The sequence below is a fragment of the Drosophila mauritiana genome, chromosome 3L, assembly GCF_004382145.1.
Source record: "Drosophila mauritiana strain mau12 chromosome 3L, ASM438214v1, whole genome shotgun sequence".
In the NCBI taxonomy this organism is placed as follows: Eukaryota; Metazoa; Arthropoda; class Insecta; order Diptera; family Drosophilidae; genus Drosophila; species Drosophila mauritiana.
Genome location: NC_046669.1, coordinates 2,590,192 through 2,608,422, shown reverse-complemented (window position 1 = coordinate 2,608,422; position 18,231 = coordinate 2,590,192). Strand labels below are relative to the sequence as shown.

The 18,231-nt window shown below is 41.3% G+C and overlaps 3 protein-coding genes across 4 annotated transcripts in view; 1 reads left to right on the top strand and 2 right to left on the bottom strand.

Moving 5' to 3' along the window:
- LOC117139709 (regulating synaptic membrane exocytosis protein 1) overlaps positions 1–18,231 on the top strand; it is a 63,683-nt gene that overhangs the window by 41,403 nt on the left and 4,049 nt on the right. Inside the window, exons 13-15 of one of the 2 annotated variants that reach the window (XM_033302226.1) lie at positions 10,626–10,807; positions 11,065–11,801; positions 12,341–12,758. In XM_033302226.1, coding sequence (XP_033158117.1) covers positions 10,626–10,807; positions 11,065–11,801; positions 12,341–12,405 — 984 coding nt within the window. In that variant the 3' untranslated portion in view covers positions 12,406–12,758. Of the gene's footprint in view, positions 1–10,625; positions 10,808–11,064; positions 11,802–12,340; positions 12,759–18,231 lie in introns of those variants that run through there. The other variant, XM_033302225.1, reaches the window with a different exon arrangement.
- Positions 14,059–16,077, bottom strand: LOC117139712 (synaptic vesicle 2-related protein). The gene is made up of 9 exons (XM_033302229.1): positions 15,953–16,077; positions 15,573–15,897; positions 15,385–15,506; positions 15,077–15,335; positions 14,915–15,016; positions 14,734–14,854; positions 14,403–14,677; positions 14,216–14,343; positions 14,059–14,163 (listed from the first exon to the last, which is right to left on the bottom strand). The coding sequence occupies exons 1-9, from the start codon at positions 15,984–15,986 to the stop codon at positions 14,102–14,104; spliced, it is 1,428 nt and encodes a 475-aa protein (XP_033158120.1). The 5' UTR covers positions 15,987–16,077; the 3' UTR covers positions 14,059–14,101.
- Positions 16,151–18,044, bottom strand: LOC117139711 (synaptic vesicle 2-related protein). Its single transcript, XM_033302228.1, has 5 exons — positions 17,899–18,044; positions 17,516–17,840; positions 16,947–17,453; positions 16,326–16,876; positions 16,151–16,262 (listed from the first exon to the last, which is right to left on the bottom strand). Exons 1-5 carry the CDS (start codon positions 17,936–17,938, stop codon positions 16,216–16,218), a joined length of 1,470 nt encoding a protein of 489 aa, XP_033158119.1. The 5' UTR covers positions 17,939–18,044; the 3' UTR covers positions 16,151–16,215.

Here is an 18,231-nt window from a genome sequence, read left to right as displayed (position 1 = left end):
TCAGGGTTCTAGAAATTCCTGAATGGCCTCCTTCTGATGGATCATCATGATATTTAGACAGTATTGCTTTTATTTGAACCTTATCATTTTTATCTATCTTAGTCACCTTGTTTAATAGCGCTATTTTTAAGTTTTTTAGTATTTTATTGCCCTTTTCTTTAAAATTCTTTATAGTGACAAATTCGAAGATTTGTTCACTTGGTGACAATTGTGTTTGAATGATACTATTTATTCTTGCTTCTTCATTAAGCCTTTGAAAGAATTGATCTAAATCGATTATTTCATTAGAATAAAAATTAGTCATATCAAAACGTGTTATAATGTGTTTTCCTCTTTTCAACAAACACTTATGCTTGTCTATTTTGAGTATAACATATTTTTTGGCATCAATGTTATTGATTACCTGATAGATATTGGGCATTTTTATATTTTCTTTCTTATTTGGTTCATGCAATTTTTCACCTGCGCAGGTATTTTTCTGTCTTGTTGTTGATCTTGTTGTTACCTTTAGTATCTGTCTATTTATTGCTTTAAGTTCTTCGATGGTTATTCGGGACAATGCGTCTGCAACATGATTATCTTTCCCCTTGAGATATTCTACTGTGAATTCAAACTCCTCCAAGTCTAGTCTCATTCTGGTTAGTTTTGAACTGGGGTTTCTCATTGAAAAAAGATATGATAGTGGCCTATGGTCACTTTGTACTAAGAAATGTCTACCATATACGTATGGTCTGAAGTGATTTATTGCCCAGTGAATAGCTGCTAGCTCCTGCTCTGTAGTGGACTTATTACTTTCGCCCTTTGTAAAGCTTCTTGAAGCGTATGCCACTGGTAGCTGTTGACCGTTATGGTCTTGAGATAGTACCGCTCCACATGCTTGTTTACTAGCATCTGTGGTTATGCAAAATTGTTTGCTGAAATCTGGATACTGAAGGAGTGTTGGTTTCATTAATTCCCTTTTGAGATATTCGAATGCATCATTGCATTCGCTTGTCCATTCAAATGGAACATTCTTTTTACAAAGCCTCGTTAAGTGGCGTGATTTCTCAGAAAAGTTCTTAATAAATCTTCTGTAATAATTGCAAAATGCCACGAAGCGTCTAGCTTCGTCTGCGTTTACTGGTTTGGGGTAATTCTTTATTACCTCATATTTAGAGTCATCTGGCAATATACCTTTGTCCGTACACTTGTGACCTAAATAAGTAACCTCTTTCATAAAGAAAGTGCATTTTTCTGGATGTAATTTTAAATTATGTTGCCTACATAATTTGAAAACGTCGGTTAGATTTTTAAGCATGTGCTTTTCAGAACAGCCTATGACTACTAAATCATCCATATACAGAAATGCTTGCGAAGGCGTTAAGCCTGAAAATGCAAGGGTCATCATTCTTTGGAAAGAATTTGGGGCTATTTTTAAACCAAATGGTAATCGCGTGTAGCGGTATGCTCCCGTTGAAGTTGAGAATGATGTTATATTTCGTGACCTTTCGTCTAATTCTATTTGATGAAATCCTGACATCAGGTCTAGGCACGAGAAATATTTTGCTCGACCTAATTGATCAAGAATATCTTCTATTCTTGGAAGTGGGAATTTATCTGCTAGCAGTTTCTTGTTGATTTGGCGATAATCGACTACTAATCGCCATCTCTTTTCCGCCGAGTTAGGCAGTGATTTCTTGGGTACCAAGAGAAGAGGGCTATTATATTCTGAAATAGATGGTTCGACAATGCCATCTTTTATTAATTTGTCAACTTGCCTTTGAATTTCTGGTTTTTGACTTTCTGGCATTCTATAGTTTTTGATATAGACTGGAGTTTTGTCATTTAATCTCAATTTTTGCTTGTAAAAATTATTAGCTGATATGGTTTCTGTTTCAAGACCAAAAATATCGCTATATTCGGTGCATAATTTTGTTAAATCGCTTTTAAATAACGATGGAAATTTAAGAAGTTTTAATACTTCTGAAGTTCTTTGCACACTATTTTCTATATTTGCGTTGTATACATCATAATCATCCAATGATTCGCTTTTTATATTTGCGCTACTAACTATAGCGTCTTTTTCAGTTGTATTAATAATTCGAATCAAGACGTTCTGAGTGTTTACGAGTGCACTTGCGATTATTATGCCAGGTTGTAATTCCTGGTTGGGGATGAGGACATGTGTGTCAGTAGATGTTAGTTGAATCTTTCGAATCACTTCTGATCTAGCTGGCAAAATTATTTCGTTATCTAGTGAATGTATAATAGGAATGTTTATGTTCCTGAAATTTTTGGGCCTCAAAGTGAACCAATCTTCTTGGTCGTGGAATTCCAAAATACAATTGTATTTCTTAATGAAATCCAAGCCAATTATACCATCCCCTGGTATAGGAAAATTGTCAGGTACGATATGGAATTCATATGGTATTGCTGCATTAGCAATACACATTTCTAAATGTAGTGTACCTAGAGACTGAATTGTCCCTTGCCCTATTCCTGATATATTTGTTGTATTTTTTGGATTTAAATCGTTAAGATTATTGTTTCTGCATTTAAGCAGGGAAATTTCTGCACCTGTATCTATTAAAAGAGTTACGCATGAATTGGTACTCATATTCTTTAATCGTATAAAAATGCTTAAATTGAGATTAATTTTGTATAGTTTTACTGTAGATTGTCGCTCAAGGGGGCATGTTCGTTTTCCGATTGTATGTTTCGGACATTGTGGGTATGACTTGTTTTATAGTTATGGTTTTGGTTACCTCTTGAGTAACCTCCACCTCTATTATAATTTTGGTTACCACCTCGTCCTCTGTTTCCACTATGGTAACCACCTCGGCCTCTATAATTGTTATTGTAGGAGTTATAATTTCCTCGGCCATTACCTCTGTTTTGGTAATTTCCTCGGTAATTATTACCTCGATAGTGTCCTCTATTATTATAGAATAATACACTATTTGAATTGCCGGTCATTTCTGTACTGCAGTGTATGTATTTTTCAATCACGCTATTCATCGTGTTGAAATTTCCAGCTTCCAATATGGTTTTGAGCTTATCGTGCCCACAATTCTTGGTCATTGCAGAAATGGCTTCCTTTGTAGCGAATTTGTCTGCATTGTTTGAATCTAAACCATCATCTATATAGGCTGCTTCGAGCAACCCACGTAGGTTTTCCATCTCTGTGGTATATTGCGCTGCAGTTTTGCCGCGCTGTTGTGTACTAAGCATTTTTGCTTTGATGACATCGGGCGATTCGCCTTTAACTGATGCTTTTAATAGATTTATTATACCGATAATGGTCTTTTCATTTTCAACTTTGTGTGATAATGGACCAAGTATCTTTGTCTTGATTACCTCTACCGCTAGCATCTCCTGATTTCCTTTTGTCAGATCTGTTAGCCGGAGGGCCGTGAGGAATCTATTTAAGTTTAACTTTTTGCCGTCGAACTCAGGTATTGTGGACGAAATTTGTCGCACATATTCCCTTGATGTTGCGGCAGAGTCTGTCATTTTGTCTGTTTCCTGTATTCTTGAAGTATTTGAATCTGAAAGATCTTCTTCAAGTAATTCGGGTAATGTTATTACCGCTGGAATTGCAAGATCGTGGAGATCCTCTTCTTTTATTTCTATTTCTGATTCTCCTACACTTTCGATATCCTCACCGATCTCAGCCACTATAGGTGTGCTTAAAATAGTTGGGATTGTAATATTTAAGTTATGTCTGTACTTGACGTTTAACAAGTTCTCACGGAACCTGTTTAGAAATTTTACTGCTTGGGATAAATGATTTTTTGTTAATCTTTTCCTTTCTCTGTAAATTAATTGGCGTGCTTCATTAAAGCATCTTACCAATATCTGCGCATGCTTGTTGAGAGTGTCTTGTTGCACTTCTCTATTTGGTGTCATGCATTTATAAGACTTGTCAAAAGTTGTTTTAATTTCTTTAAGCTCGTTTTTTATTTCTTGCCAGTCCATTTAAGGAATAATATAGATTTATTTGTGCAATCGAACTTTATAAATTGTGGCTTTTCCTAAAAAAAGGTTTCTTTAATAATCTTTTTTTTTTTTTCATTCTAGTTTTCTGATATTAAAAATAAAAATTTTAGATCATCTTAATTCAAAATACATTTTGGGTGTGTTTTTTTTTTTATTTTAAATTTTATCCAAACTATTCTCTGTTTTGCCCATATAACGCTTCTTTATTATTTTGTTATGCTTAACATATAGCGTTAATATAAACTGAGCGACTGTTACGATCGTCATGATCAAAAGGAGTAACCACAGTGACTGAATGTCTTCTGTATGGTCGACTATTTTTAAGTTATTGACCACATTGGCCGTATTATCTTTTGTCTGACTATCGTCAGATCCAAACCAACCCATTTTTGTATATTTTTATTTTTTTTTTTTTATTTTTGGGTTTTGGTTTATTTTACTTTAAAAATATGTTGTTTTGATTTTTTTTTTCAATATAGTTACATTTTCCTACCTAATTGGTGTATGGCTTTACGGGCCATTCTTCTCATCGGGCAGAAAAAGTTCCGCTCAATGTTACAATATTTTGTGTAATATTAATATGCAGCGCAGTGCATCGAGGGTGGTGTGCCACGCAGGGCAACAAAAAAAAAATATATTTTATTTTTCAGCTCCTATTTGCTTCACTCTGACCCTCCTTGCGTCAGCTGGACGTCGCCGGGGTTGGCACGCTGACACTCCTTCGATGACGTAGTGAGCGGGCTGCTCACCACGTTGATGATTTCCTCATTTAGGGGTTATGTGCTGGGGCTGCAATGTCTGCACGTATATTCACAATGTGGTGTGAACAGTGGTCCCTCGCAGTCGTTCGGGCATCTTTTTTTAAAAACAGGCAGGCTTTTCGGATTGGGAGTTGGAGTTTTGTTAATTGTTAACGATTTTATTTGTTTTTCTGAGTGAGCGGGTGTGGTGGGGATTTTTTTCTTAAGATATTCGACACAGTGGTCTAGCTCAGCTTGTAGTTTTTGAGCTTTCGACCATTGGGGTGGTGGAGTGTTCGTATATAATAGCCACTTTATGTGCGCTATTCTCTTTTTTACATTATTTCGAACTCCGCCCCTGTTTTTTCCCATCACACTAACGCTCTACTCACTCAGATCGCTTTTTTTCTTCACAATTGCCGCCGTCTTGGTGGATAAGCATCGAATTCCGGGCATGCTGATCCTCTCACGTTCAGTGCTTGTTGATGGAAGTTGAAAATTATCACAAGCGGTTTCCTTTAGCTTCTGCTACAACTTATAACGATCCTTTGTCACGGTCGCCATGTAGTTAATTAGATTTCCAATACTTCTGATGTAGTTAATTAAGTTTCAAAACGCAATCGGTCATTTTATCTTTATTTGGTTTTTATTCAGCAAGTGTACAATCCAGATCTATTCCTGACTTATGACTGATCTTAGTGTGGTCTACAGGCAGATCTCTTGTGACAGCCAAGTGCTGACACTAGCAAATTCTGCAATATGTATGTATGAAGTCCATACTCGATAACCAATGGGAGTCGAGTGCGACCCCTAAAGGCGTACATGCTGAATTCGCATATTTAGGATTAGGGTGTACGTAAAGATCTACTAGGGTGGTCCTAAGGAATTAGGGTGGTCCTAAGTTTACTTATTAGTTGACTTATTATTATGATTCATATTATAATTATTATTAATATTATTATTATTATTGTTATTATGTTCGTATATACTACAGTAGATTCACTCGAGAAACGAAACAAGTTTTGAGCTACTCCCCAGATCAAAAACAAAAAACAAACACCGCTTGTGTAGAACTTATCTTTAGGCTCTACGAATCGATACAATAATAACAAAGGAACAAGACCTACTGAGAATCACAAGAAAGTAACTAATGTAATGGCTCGGCTTGGGCCAGTTATAATATAGTTTATAGATAAACCGAAATCTTTATAAATGTTACTAGTGCAAATTTGTAGCGAACAGAGTTTAACAATATTTGTGTGTGTTTTAAATGTTATTGACTTTATGATATTTATATATATACTAACATATATGTAATTGTAAGCAAATCGAAAACCAACCAAATTGGACAACAGAAAACATATAGACAAAAATTAGTAGTTTGTTGTTGAAATGTTTAAATGTGTTTTTAAGCCAAAGTACCCGAGACACCTCTATCTGTATGGTACACGACTAAAGTCCGAGAGTTGTGCGCATTTGTAGACCCCGTACTCTCTATATGTGTCAGTCAGTGTTAGAGCTGTGTTTGTATATGTCAAATCGAAATTGAAATTGAAACTGTAACTGAAAGTGAAGTAGAAAGTGAAATGGAAAGTGAGAGCGGAACCGGAAACGGAAGCGCAGGCGAACGCTTGGAGCCCACCTACATACAACTCGTATTCGTAGTTAAGAAACACATTAACGAAGTGCTAAACGGAGGAGAGAGATGAGTGCAGAATCATTTTCGAGAGCTAACTGAATTTACTCATTTACCTTATAGCAGAAGCTTTGTAGCTATGTAACTCCTGTCAGATGGGTGATAACTTAACATTGATTTCGATCACGACACTTTGTATAGACTATCTACTTGTAATCGTAACTCGTAACTGTAACTGTAACGCTAACCTTATATTGTAACTATAACTAATACCTGTAACTGAATTATGTACTAAATTTATGAGAAACCTTTACAAAAGTCACTTGGGCAGGTGCGAAGGTCCCTGAAAAGAGCTCCCTGGGAGATGGAATTGTGAAAAACTGATGAAATTTTTAAGATTATCCGCACTAACCGCCGCTCGAGGTTGAGATATTCATTTGAAATCCATATGTATACATTTACAACTCAACGCTATACGATACTTGAATATATATCTATATACAACCAGTTAATAGTCACTAATGCGTATACCAGCGTACCGAAATGTGCTAGCAACCTAAATTTAACTGAAAACGGCTAACAAAGAAATGTGAAAATAAAGTCTCTCTATTTAACTGCAAAACAAAACGTACATCGTGCAAACAATTGAGAATCTCTTGCCTGGACTAGCCTTCTATCCTTTCGCAGCAGACCCGCATCTCTGCATCACGCAAATCCGCAGATCCGCTCAGACATCCAGCATCCACCATACACCGCCGATCCACCTAAATCAGCCAACCCCCGAAGCCATCAGTTAAATGGTAAATGAACAAAGCAACTCTATCCCAAGTACCCTGTACATTCAGTATACCCAATGTCCAATGAATATACGTACCTCTGTACAGTTTTAGCACCCAGTATATCAGTATATCAGTATGTCCGTATATCCTTAGCGAACAAACAAAACTATTATAATAATATATATCCCTCACCAATAACAACCAGTGTAACATAGCTAGGTTCTATAAGATACTTTGTAAAGCCCTTCCCTCAGCCAATGATATGTATTGTAAAGTGCGCTTTCTCTTGTTTTTATGTAATGCTGCGTTATTTTCGCCTCGGTTCCAATTTATTTATTACGTATACGCCCTGTTTTCTCTCTCCTGGTTTCCTGCTGCCGCCACGCTGTGTCCCCTGTACACAATTTCCACTTCCACCTCTCTGTCAATTTATGAGCTTTTGTTTGGCTTTCGCTTAGCAAATGTTTACCTTTACTTTCGTCTCGATTCTACCGCTTCGTTTCGTTTGGTTTGGATCTGTCTGTTCAGTTTGGCTTTGCATAATACCCGACTCTACTACTCTTTAATTATGCCGCTCTCCCGCAAAATACCATACATATCTGTGAACCATATAGTGCCGTAATCGTTCGTCTTCCGAAGCGAAGCCCTGCACCATACATATTAATACATTAGTACACACACTTTCCGTAACGATTCCTTTCAGTTTGCATTTGCTATCCGTCGAAAACAAAAGCTTATTGTGCGCTAATGTACCACCTGATGTTCGTGTTTAGATAGAGACGATCAACCCAGGTTTTTGCTACCAGAAATACCACTTTGTCCAGGGTCACCAGGGTACAGAGAACAGAGTACCGAGGAAGAGACACAACACCATACAACATTTTCAGTTCGATTACTTTGGTTGGCCTGATTTGCGATTCCATTTGAGTTGGTTTCCTCCTAGATTCCTTGAGTACATCACTTTGATTTGTTTGCATTTTGCCTAATTTGCATAAACCTACGCCTAAGTTTGACTAGCATTTAGTGGCTCTTGAATCTTAAACCGATTAGCATTTCTCCTAAACGACTAAACAACTAAAATCACTTACGAATATACTATATAGATAACAACATGTGCTGATTGTATACAAACTCAATTTTCATTTCCTGTACAACCAATGTAACCCCAGCTGGCACGAGTTATGGCTATAAACAGAAAAATACCAATGAAAACAGTAACCAACCAAGAATCAAGACCTCGAAAAGCGAGGCGAACAACAACCGAAAACCGAAACAATCTAAATATATGTACAAAATTAAAACCAAGAGTAATACGACTGTCATCATTTAAATTGATGGCAGATTGATTGACCCTAGAGCTGTGCTGCTTCCACGCGACTGATTGATTGATTGATCTGTTGAATGTAATCAGTTAACCCACAATATGCATACGACTTTTAAAAGCATAATCAATTCGATTTGAATTTAATGCAGCAAACCTTGTCTTTGTTTCCCGCCCCTGTAAATATCCGTTGAACGTAGCATATGGCATCTGTAATAAGTGTTTAATTCTTCTGTATACAGAGGTGGTCAAAAGTATTTACACAACGAGCTTTTTTTTCAATTAGTTGACAATTGAAAAAAAAGCTCGTTGTGTAAATACTTTTGACCACCTCTGTATATATATATGTATATATGTTTTTGTGGCCCACCAAGCTGTCTATGTCTATGTGTTTCCATTTACTGGCATGCCTCTGTTTATTATTCATACGCAACTTTTGCCGCAAACTTTTGTGTCACTTTGAGTTATCTTCCAGAGAAAAAAGGGGGAATTGCGGTTGCCGAAAACTTTGGAGCCCACTGAAGTGCCCCCAAAAACCACCGGGCAGGTGTCAAGTGGGCGTGTGGGTTTCCCATTGCGTGGGAAATCATCTCCCGAAGGAACCCGGTGACTTTTGTCTTGGCGGACTTGTCAGCAACAGGTGCTGACGTCCTTTAATTGACAGCTGGGAGGCATAAAATGCTGGAAATGTCGAAAATTAGAAAACTTTTAACAACAATTCAGCCCCGAATTCCCTTTTTTCGCCTTTGCGGGGGCCTTCGTCATTATTATTATCGACGACGGGGCCTCAAAGTTTTCAAGTGCTTAGGCTTTTATCGCCGGCGCCTGCCTGATGCCTGATAAACTCCAATAATCCAGGCAGTACATGTGCCTGCTTACCTGTAGATAAAAATAAACATGCCCCACTCCCACTTATAAGTCAGTCCCAACACGAATTCGATTTCCACAGATGAAAAGTGCGCGGCATAATGTAATATTTTTTCTTTTCGCTCGTAAAAAGTTACCGAGCAACAGTTCGCAGTTTCGGCATACACACACACACACACGCGCGTTTGCTTGTGTGTGGGCTCCATTTCCGTTCGCAACACGTTATTGCAATATGGCGGCTTCCGCTGCAGATCCGCCATAGAGAAAGTCAATTCGGACGTGTGGTTGTTGCTGTTGCGCATGTACACGCCATGAATATGTTATGAAGCCACCAACTTACCAACTACTAGGACACGGCAAGAAATAATAAAAACCGAGGAAAAATTTACAGCAGCCGATTGAAATGGTTTTCACTGGCTGGGAACAATGAACACCTCAAATACAAAGTAGGCTAAACTTTAGGACAATTTCGTTGCAGTCTGGACAATCAAGTTCAGTTTTTAAGCCAACTTAGTGAATATCTAAGCAAATTTTAAATTTCAAGACAGGAAGATTAGTTACTAAGCAATGGAATCAACTGAATTCCCAGATGAGGGGAAAAGAGAGATTTTTCTTGGTGCACATGGAGGAACGCAGCACCAGTTTGGGCAACAACTACAGCAACAATCGCAACCTTCATGCGCAACTGCACCGCAATGACTTCCGTTTTGGGGCATAGAAAACGCTAGACAGAAGGCCCCGAGCAGATTGCATTTGCGGTCCGCTTTGTTTATCTGTGCATGGGCATGTGTGTTTTGCCTTTTGTAAATAGAGAACACATGCACATCGTTGTTCCAGTGTGCGAACATCATAATTTGCATTATGTTTATGTGCCTGCCTTTCAGTTTCGTATTTCGTATTTGTGTTTGCCCCCAGGGGGATGCGTTGCAATTTAACTGGCATGCTGCACCAACCACGCCCCGCCACCGCCCCTTCGTTCTCACTCGTTTAATTAGTTTTATTTACGTTTTGATTGCTTTAATTTGTTGTTCAGTTATGTACACACACACACACACACATCGAGAACACAACAAAAAAGCGAAACAAACACGCAAATTTTCAGAGAACAAGAAACCAGCCGAACAACTGTAAATAGGCGAGGCAAACAAAATGCTTTTGTTTAGGCTCTAGGCTAATAAATCTAGACTATGCCATATCTAAATAAATATATTCCTAGAGATTGTTAAGAGTTGAATAGCGACAGGCATTCGCTGGAGGAGGAGCCTTTGTGATCCGTGAACTAACGAGCTTTTTGGTCGCCACAGGAGCAAATTGCCCGCGAGAAGCTGGTCACCGGAAGGGTCCAGATCCAGGTTTGGTACCATGCGGAGCGCAGCGAGCTGGTGGTCTCCCTAATGGCCGGCGACGACCTGGCACTGCGGGATGAGGCCTACGGACATGGCAATCTGCCCGAGGCGTACGCCAAGGTCCGCATTCTGCCCAAATGGTGAGTTAAAGCAAAAAGGTCCCTGCTCGGGCGCCATTACAAGATTGATAAATTAAAGAGAACAACTTAATAACTCTAGGGGTTTAAATCATTTAAATAAAAAACTCCTCAAAAGTATGGAGCAACAAATCGCTATTTATCTTACTCCATACTTAGCAGCACTTGTAGAAATTTCACACAACCCTAGGGGTTTCTCTGCCACGCTCTCTAAACTTCTATTAACTGTTTCAAACATTAAATTTTATTCCCACCTTCAGTGGAGATGGCAGCGTGCAACAAACGGAGGTCAGCCGACCCACACAGAATCCCATTTGGAACGCTACGCTGACCTTCGGCCATGTGAAGGCCGACACCTTGATGGATCGCTACATAGACATTCAGCTGTGGGACCTGGTGCCCCACACCGAGTCCATCTTCCTGGGCGAGTGCAGCATCGAGCTGCAGCAGGCCTTCCTCGACGACCAGGCAATCTGGTGCCGCTTGGAGGATACCAAGGGGCTGCGTGGCATAAGCATCAGCAAATCGCCGAGTGTATCGCCACGTGGCTCCATTGCAGCCGGCGCAGGGGCGCCCAGTGGCGATGTGACCCGGTTGCTGCGTCGCGACTACAATATGCAGCGCTCCAACTCCGATGACGTAGACTCCATCGGAGATGGAACTTCACTGCTGCATCCGGATCACGCCTGGATAGCTGGCTCGCGTCGCGGTTCCTCTCAGTCGGAAACCATGGAGGTGGAGGTCTACCAGCTGGGCAAGGACTTCTCGCGCTCATTGCCGGGTTCGCGTCGATCGAGCTTCCAGGATGCCGAAAAGAATCGGCTGGAGGAGGACGCCATGGCCACGCCGCCCACCTCTTATCTGGTGGGCCGGCGCCGTTCGTCCGTGGCTCGGCGCGATCCGGATGAGATCTTGAAATCCTTGAAGGCTGTCCGCGGTGAACTGGGGCGCACCATGAGTCTGGGTACCGAGCAGCACAAGCGCATGGGATCGAGACGTGAGTAGGGGGAACTACACTCAAAACAAATAGGGCGACATAAGGTAATGCCCAAGAGAGCGGCAAGCGAATAGCAAAATTAAGCGATTGATTCAAGTCTTTTTTTATGGAAATTCATCTTGAACAAGTCCCCACAGTTTCTCAAAAAAAAAAGGTCCCTGCTCGGGAGCCATGTTAAAATGAAACTTGTAATCACGATTAATTATGTTACGAGTTGAAAACTCTTGGGAAATATACTATGTCACCGAAATTGGGAAGGGGGTCTGAATTGCTAAAGGAAATCCTCTCAAATATTATGATTTTCCCCTCCACAAAACCGAGATCTGAGCCACTGCAAGAGATCTCTTGCTGCCTTTCACCTCTTCTATCTGCTATATTCCTGTGTCTCTTTGCATTTCCTTCAACACCCACTAAACCTCGACTGTGCCTTGCTGCTACTTGCTATGTGGACACCCACTATATCTGACATTGCATCTAACACATATGAATCTGCCACTGTCTCTATCTAATAACTTCTTCCATGTCTTTCCCTATATTAGCCACAATATCGGTGTCGCATTATCAAAGCTTTGACACACCCTACACAAACTGGACAAAACACTAAACGAAAGCCCAGCAAAGCCACACAGATCTTAATTAAATCCAAAATCAAATAAACTATGCATAAAGCACTAACTAAAGCCACTTATTTAAAGCCCTCAGCACCTGTCAGTTACTCGTAATTCTTTTGCTTAATCTAATCTAATGAAAAGGGCTCACTCTCGAGTGGGCCAACAACCACCACACTGCACCACCAGAGCAACCAACCACAAATGGTAGAACACAGAAAGCCAAAAACCTTAAACCCTTTTGTAAAATATACAAGAAACCAACAGAAACTAGAAATACCTGCAAATTGAGCTTAGCAGCAAGTATTTAACAGACACAAAATGCAATAAAGCAAGAACTACAGTATGTACCACACTAGAAACACCACCAAAACATCACTCACCACCACTGGTAAGAATGCAAAATGAACTTGAGTTGAGATTGAGTTGCGTTTGGCATTTTGGTTTCTTCTTTTTCAACCTTAATTAGCGCCGTAAACCTGGAGTTCTCGATTCCAGCTAGCTGCATGCATAATTAACGCCCACTTTCACACACAATTACTTAGTAGTATCCGTCTATATGTGCTCGCATGCATGTTTGCCGAGCAGCGAAAAAGCCGAAATCTCATTACACACTCATCCAGGCTCACGTACTGCTTGATAATCCACCGGAGGACACCCGGGACACATGAAAACTTCTCGTCTGCGGCTGGGGCTTATTTAAGCTTATTGATGCTATTTTCACAGTCCCAAAAAAGTTGCCAACCAAAACACAGGAGGACAAAAGCCAGTAACTCGCAGTAAATTTGTGCTTAAAATGCAAAGCTCGGAGCGGGAAACCCCCTTATTACCTGTTGGCTTTGCAACAGTTCGCCGCTTACATAAACCCTTCAACGCCCCGGCGAAATAGCTGAGCCTTGAAATTAACTTTTCAAAAGCAAAAGCGGGGCAAATGCGAAATATGAAAACTCACGGCGACAGAACGCAGACAACAGAACTTGGCCGAAACTCGCATTTCCCAGAGCCACAAACAAGCCGTTAAATATGAAAATAAGCAGAGTCGCTGTCTGGAAAAAGTGCTCTATATACACACACACATGTATGTATTTTACATACATATGTACCATATACACGCTGTACTCCGAATTGACGGTTCCATTCTCGCTGGAGATCCTTGCTGCCAAGATGTCCCTATTGTAGTGCCAGTTCAGCAAAAAGTTCCCTGTCTTTGCCAATATGTTTTCTTGCTTCTTGCTCCTCGCTTCCCGTTCTCCTTTCCTTTCCATTCCTTTCGATTCGATTTTCTTGCTCGACAGTTATTATTAAGCCGCTTAGCGATTGCCTCGCCTTCCGTTTCCGCTTTGCCTTTTACGCACACTCATATCCGCTGGGCTCGGGCACACCAACAGAGAAAAATCCACTCAAGACTATATAAACGCAGCTGTCGCCAAGTTTATTTGACGTTTATTTTATTTTCGGCTGGTGTACAAAAATATTTGAACTTTCGCCATAATCCTTTTTCCGTTCTGAGCGCAGGGACACATCAAATTTGTACTGCGTGCTGTGCGCCCAATTGATTGAATGATTGATTGTCCGATTGGGAAGGCCGATAGGGAAAACCCCTGTTGAAAACCCACATATCATGCATGTAGCAAAACGAAAAAATGCTGACTTTAAAAAGCAGCTCTCTATATAAATTTATTTACGAGAATATTAATTTGCAAAACTGGTTCGCTGAAATTCAGATGGCAACCAGTACACATGACAGCCTGTGACTATTGAAATAGACTTCTTAGTCATATCATTATGCTAAAAGTTCTCGCTTACCTATGAGCACTATAATAAATATATTAAAGGTTACATAGCAGATGTGCGACAAGGTGTATCCCACATACACACTGGTTATCAAAACCCCGGCCCGACCCGTCATACTGATTAGAGCAAAGACCTTACCCCTGGGGAAAGCAGGATAGAAATTTATATTGCGATATTCTAGGCGTAGATGGGCTCTTACCTGAGGTGAGTGGGTACGAGATCTATGAGCATGGAACCTGCCAACCTGACGCTGCATATGAGCGGATCGATTATGGCGAAGAAACTAATCAGTATCAGATTAGGATGCTCCATAAAGTTAAGGGCCACGCATCCAACAATTGAAATGCAAATAAAGCCTATAATTACCACACGACGACTTAGCCAAGTCAAGATAACAGTGGTGACCATAAAGAGAGCCAGAACAACGCATCCGTGAATCATCGGATCCCTCATTTGCTCATAGGTCAGGTGGCACTGCAAGAAACAGGAAGTAGAAAGGGTTCGGAATGCGCTGGAATACCCAATAGAACCTCTATATGGCCACGCGAGTCTGGACTAACTTCATCCATGTGAGAACATATCGTATCCCAGTCAGGGAACGTGGCCGTAAGAACCCTGACTCGCAGCATCCAGATTGGTAGGGCAAAACCTCTTAAAAGGGAAAGCGAGAGATAGATAGATATAGGCCAAAGACCTCAAGTTTGCGCTTACAGTCCCGACAGGCTGAAGAATATGATGAAGAAAAACCACATGATTTTGGCATGGTTCAGCAGAAGCACCTTGGTTTCGTAACACGATCCGTGCTTCTGGGATCTGGCAACAGAGATTAGCAATGAGTTCGGTCCCCAAACTGAATCACAACTGGATCCTTACGGTTGGCGCAGGCGCGGCTGGGTTAGCGACTCCACTCCCAGACTGTTAAGAGTAACCTCCTTGCCCTTGTTCATTCGACAGATTCTTTCCATGACTTGCATGGCCTTCTCCTGTTTGTTAATCGACAGGTAGTACTTTGGACTCTCGGGCAGGAATATCAGAATGATTATTCCGATGATTCCGGGCACCTGGTTGCACAACAGCAGGATGCGCCAGCTACTGGGCTCCATTCGCAATGGCAGCAGAACACCGGCCAGACCTGGAGGACGGAGATAGTCATCTGAAGATAGTAGCGAATCGATTCTTACACGGCACGTAGATCATGCTCAGGCCGAGCGAAAAGCTCATAATGGTCAGCACCCTGGGTCGCAAGGAGATCTTTGTGAATTCACTCAAGTAGGTCATTAAACAAACAACTGACGCAGCAATGCTAGGCGTGGAGAGGGGCAGGATCAAGTTGAATTGATGTAGACTCGGACTATTCGCCTATACTCACAAGAAGCCACCCACCGAACGCAGGAACAGGAAGCCCCAAAACTCCGGCACGCAAGCCGAGAGAATGGACACTATGTTCGCGACGATTGACGTAATCATAATGATCCTGCGCCTTCCGTACACATCCGCCAGCTCGCCCCATAAAAAACAAGATACCATCTGGGCGGCGAAACTTGCAGCCATTAACCAGGCCAACCGCCTGTCGTGTATACGCATTTCACAACTTGCCCCTGCTATTACTACTCCAAATCCCAGCTGCTCGTTGGTCATCCAAATTTGCAGATTAAAGCAGCTAAATAAAATGATGAACTGCATCTTGCCGAAACCTATCAATGCACAATGATCAGGACACAGAATCATCGTACGTTGCGCATCACTTACCCAATTTGGTAAACACCTCATCTATGTCACTCATCTTTGGTACTAGCTATTATCATTTTATTTTTAAAAAAAGACCTACAACTGGCTAATTTTTAATGTGTATACAACTATTTGCTACGAATGAAACATAAATACAGATTGCTAGACTAATTTGTTTGGTCCTGAGCAAAATAATGGCACAAATAAAATTTCGTTAATGTTTAAAACTTTATTCAAACACTATCGACATTACAACACATAATAATTTAGACGATCAGACAGCATTATGTCACTATGTCCTTGGGTTGGAAGACAGCCAAAACGACGCAAACTGCGGAGAGTAAAGGCCTTAAAGAAGCGAACATTCGGCTTGGAGGACCAGAGCGATACTTACTCGCCAGGCAGAGATTGAAGATGTTAAAGGTTACATCACAGGTGACCCTTATAAAGAGTCCAATCATGGTGCTGCCCAACACGCCACCAAACCGCGCCAGGGATCTCACCATACAGAGTGCCTTTCCTCGCAAATTGACCGGAAGACAGTCGACTAGTACCGAGGTGGCAAGTGGGATCAGGACACCAGGCAACACCATCATTAGCACGAAGAAGATTAGCACCACTGTCGACTGCTTCATGATATTTAGCGATATGCCCAGGACCATAGAGATCAAGATGTGCAGGGCAATCACATACTTCCGGGTCATGCAATGCACCAATACAGAGGCCAGGATAAAACATGCAATGTAGGTTAAGCCGTAGTAGACCGGATCGATCAGGTTGGTCATCTCATCGTTGCACTTTGATGACTCCGAATCCGTGCTATTGGTATCATCACCTTCACGATTTGTGAATGTTGGGTTATTATTGACAAGGTCGCATAAACGGTTCGAGCCAGAGTTGTCCATGTTGCGGATAACTGGAAACCAGATGCCCAATCCAATGGATCTGCGTAGTTAGACAAAATCGTTAATAACTAGCCATTTAAAAGAAAATATCGAAAATGAATTTTACTTACGTAAAAAATATCCCAAAAATAAGGAAGAGGCAAATAAAAAACTTGAAGACGTGAGGTTTGGAAAAGAGCAGTTTATACTCGTACCACACAGTCTTCCAGAAGCCTCCCTGATCGGTCGAACTTGATGTCTCTGCACTCAAAGTTATGTCGACGTCCTCCCACTTCTTCCTGTTCATCCGGCATATCCACTTCAGGGCCAGGAGGGCCTGGTCCGGCTTATTGACAGACATGAGAAAATGCGGCGTCTCCGGCACCAGACAGATTCCGACGAGGGCCAACCAGCCGGGAATCATGAAGAACATCATTAGGAATCGCCATACACGTAGGTTATAGCTGCTGCTGATGTCCACATTGAAGTTGTTGGGCAGAATAGCCATGCCCACCAGTGGACAGTAGATCAGAGCTAGACCCTGAGATTGGCTACAAATGGCTACCGTGATTGGTCGCCACTTGATTGCGTGGAACTCGCCGAGGAATCCTACCTGCAGAGATGCAACCGCCGAGAGACTGTAGGAGATATTGGGAGATGCTTAGACTCTATGCCACATTTTGCTGGCCGTGCCACATACAATGTTCCAACAATCATCCGAAGCACAGAAAGCGAATACAGATCCGGCATGAAAGCAGAGATCACCGAAAAGGACAGCGCTCCTACGAGTGCCAACCGGATAACGAACTTGCGGCCGTACCTGTCCGCCAGGAAGCCAATGAACAATCCGGAAGCTACCATCCCGGCCAACAGGGAGTTGGCCAATAGGGTCTTCTCTTTATGCGAGGTATCGAACTCGCAGGAGGTCAGGACCACGAGATAGCCAGCAGTCATGGACTCAGTTACGGAGTACATGTATATGAAGAAACTCACCATGAAAATGATCACCTGACCAAACCCATAACCTGGCGAAGACCAAATGTTAGCCGTTTCGGGGGTCAGAAGCTCTATAAATTCTTTTACCTATGGTTGAGAGGGCAGTGTCCACATCCATCGCCGGCATCTTTAAAATTTAGTTAACTATCTTTGCGAAATCAACAAGAACATTACAAAATATGCTAATACGAACGAACGAATTTCCAAATCGTAAATGAATTAAATGTTGTTTAGCTGCATGCTTTGTTCAGTGTAGCATTTCCTTTTTCTTAACTTAGTCCTAGTCCTGCAACACCTTCCATTCTAGTCTGCCAAGTGCCAGTGATGGGAAACTCTGATTAGATTACTAATCCATATCTATAATTAAATTTGAGAAGAAACCCTAAGCTGCATGAGGCCCATTCTCTGGGTTTGAGTAAC

What these genes read in the sequence shown, in the direction of transcription:
- LOC117139712 (XM_033302229.1), bottom strand. Translation starts at nt 15,986, where the DNA reads ATGAGTGACATAGATGAGGTGTTTACCAAATTGG. An exon ending in TTCTTCAGCCTGTCGGGACT is followed by an intron (nt 14,855 to 14,914) that starts GTAAGCGCAAAC and finishes TTCCCTTTTAAG; the next exon opens with AGGTTTTGCCCTACCAATCT. An exon ending in CTCGTACCCACTCACCTCAG is followed by an intron (nt 14,344 to 14,402) that starts GTAAGAGCCCAT and finishes TGCTTTCCCCAG; the next exon opens with GGGTAAGGTCTTTGCTCTAA.
- LOC117139711 (XM_033302228.1), bottom strand. Translation starts at nt 17,938, where the DNA reads ATGCCGGCGATGGATGTGGACACTGCCCTCTCAACCATAG. An exon ending in CACTGCCCTCTCAACCATAG is followed by an intron (nt 17,841 to 17,898) that starts GTAAAAGAATTT and finishes GGTCTTCGCCAG; the next exon opens with GTTATGGGTTTGGTCAGGTG. An exon ending in ATTTTTGGGATATTTTTTAC is followed by an intron (nt 16,877 to 16,946) that starts GTAAGTAAAATT and finishes CTAACTACGCAG; the next exon opens with ATCCATTGGATTGGGCATCT.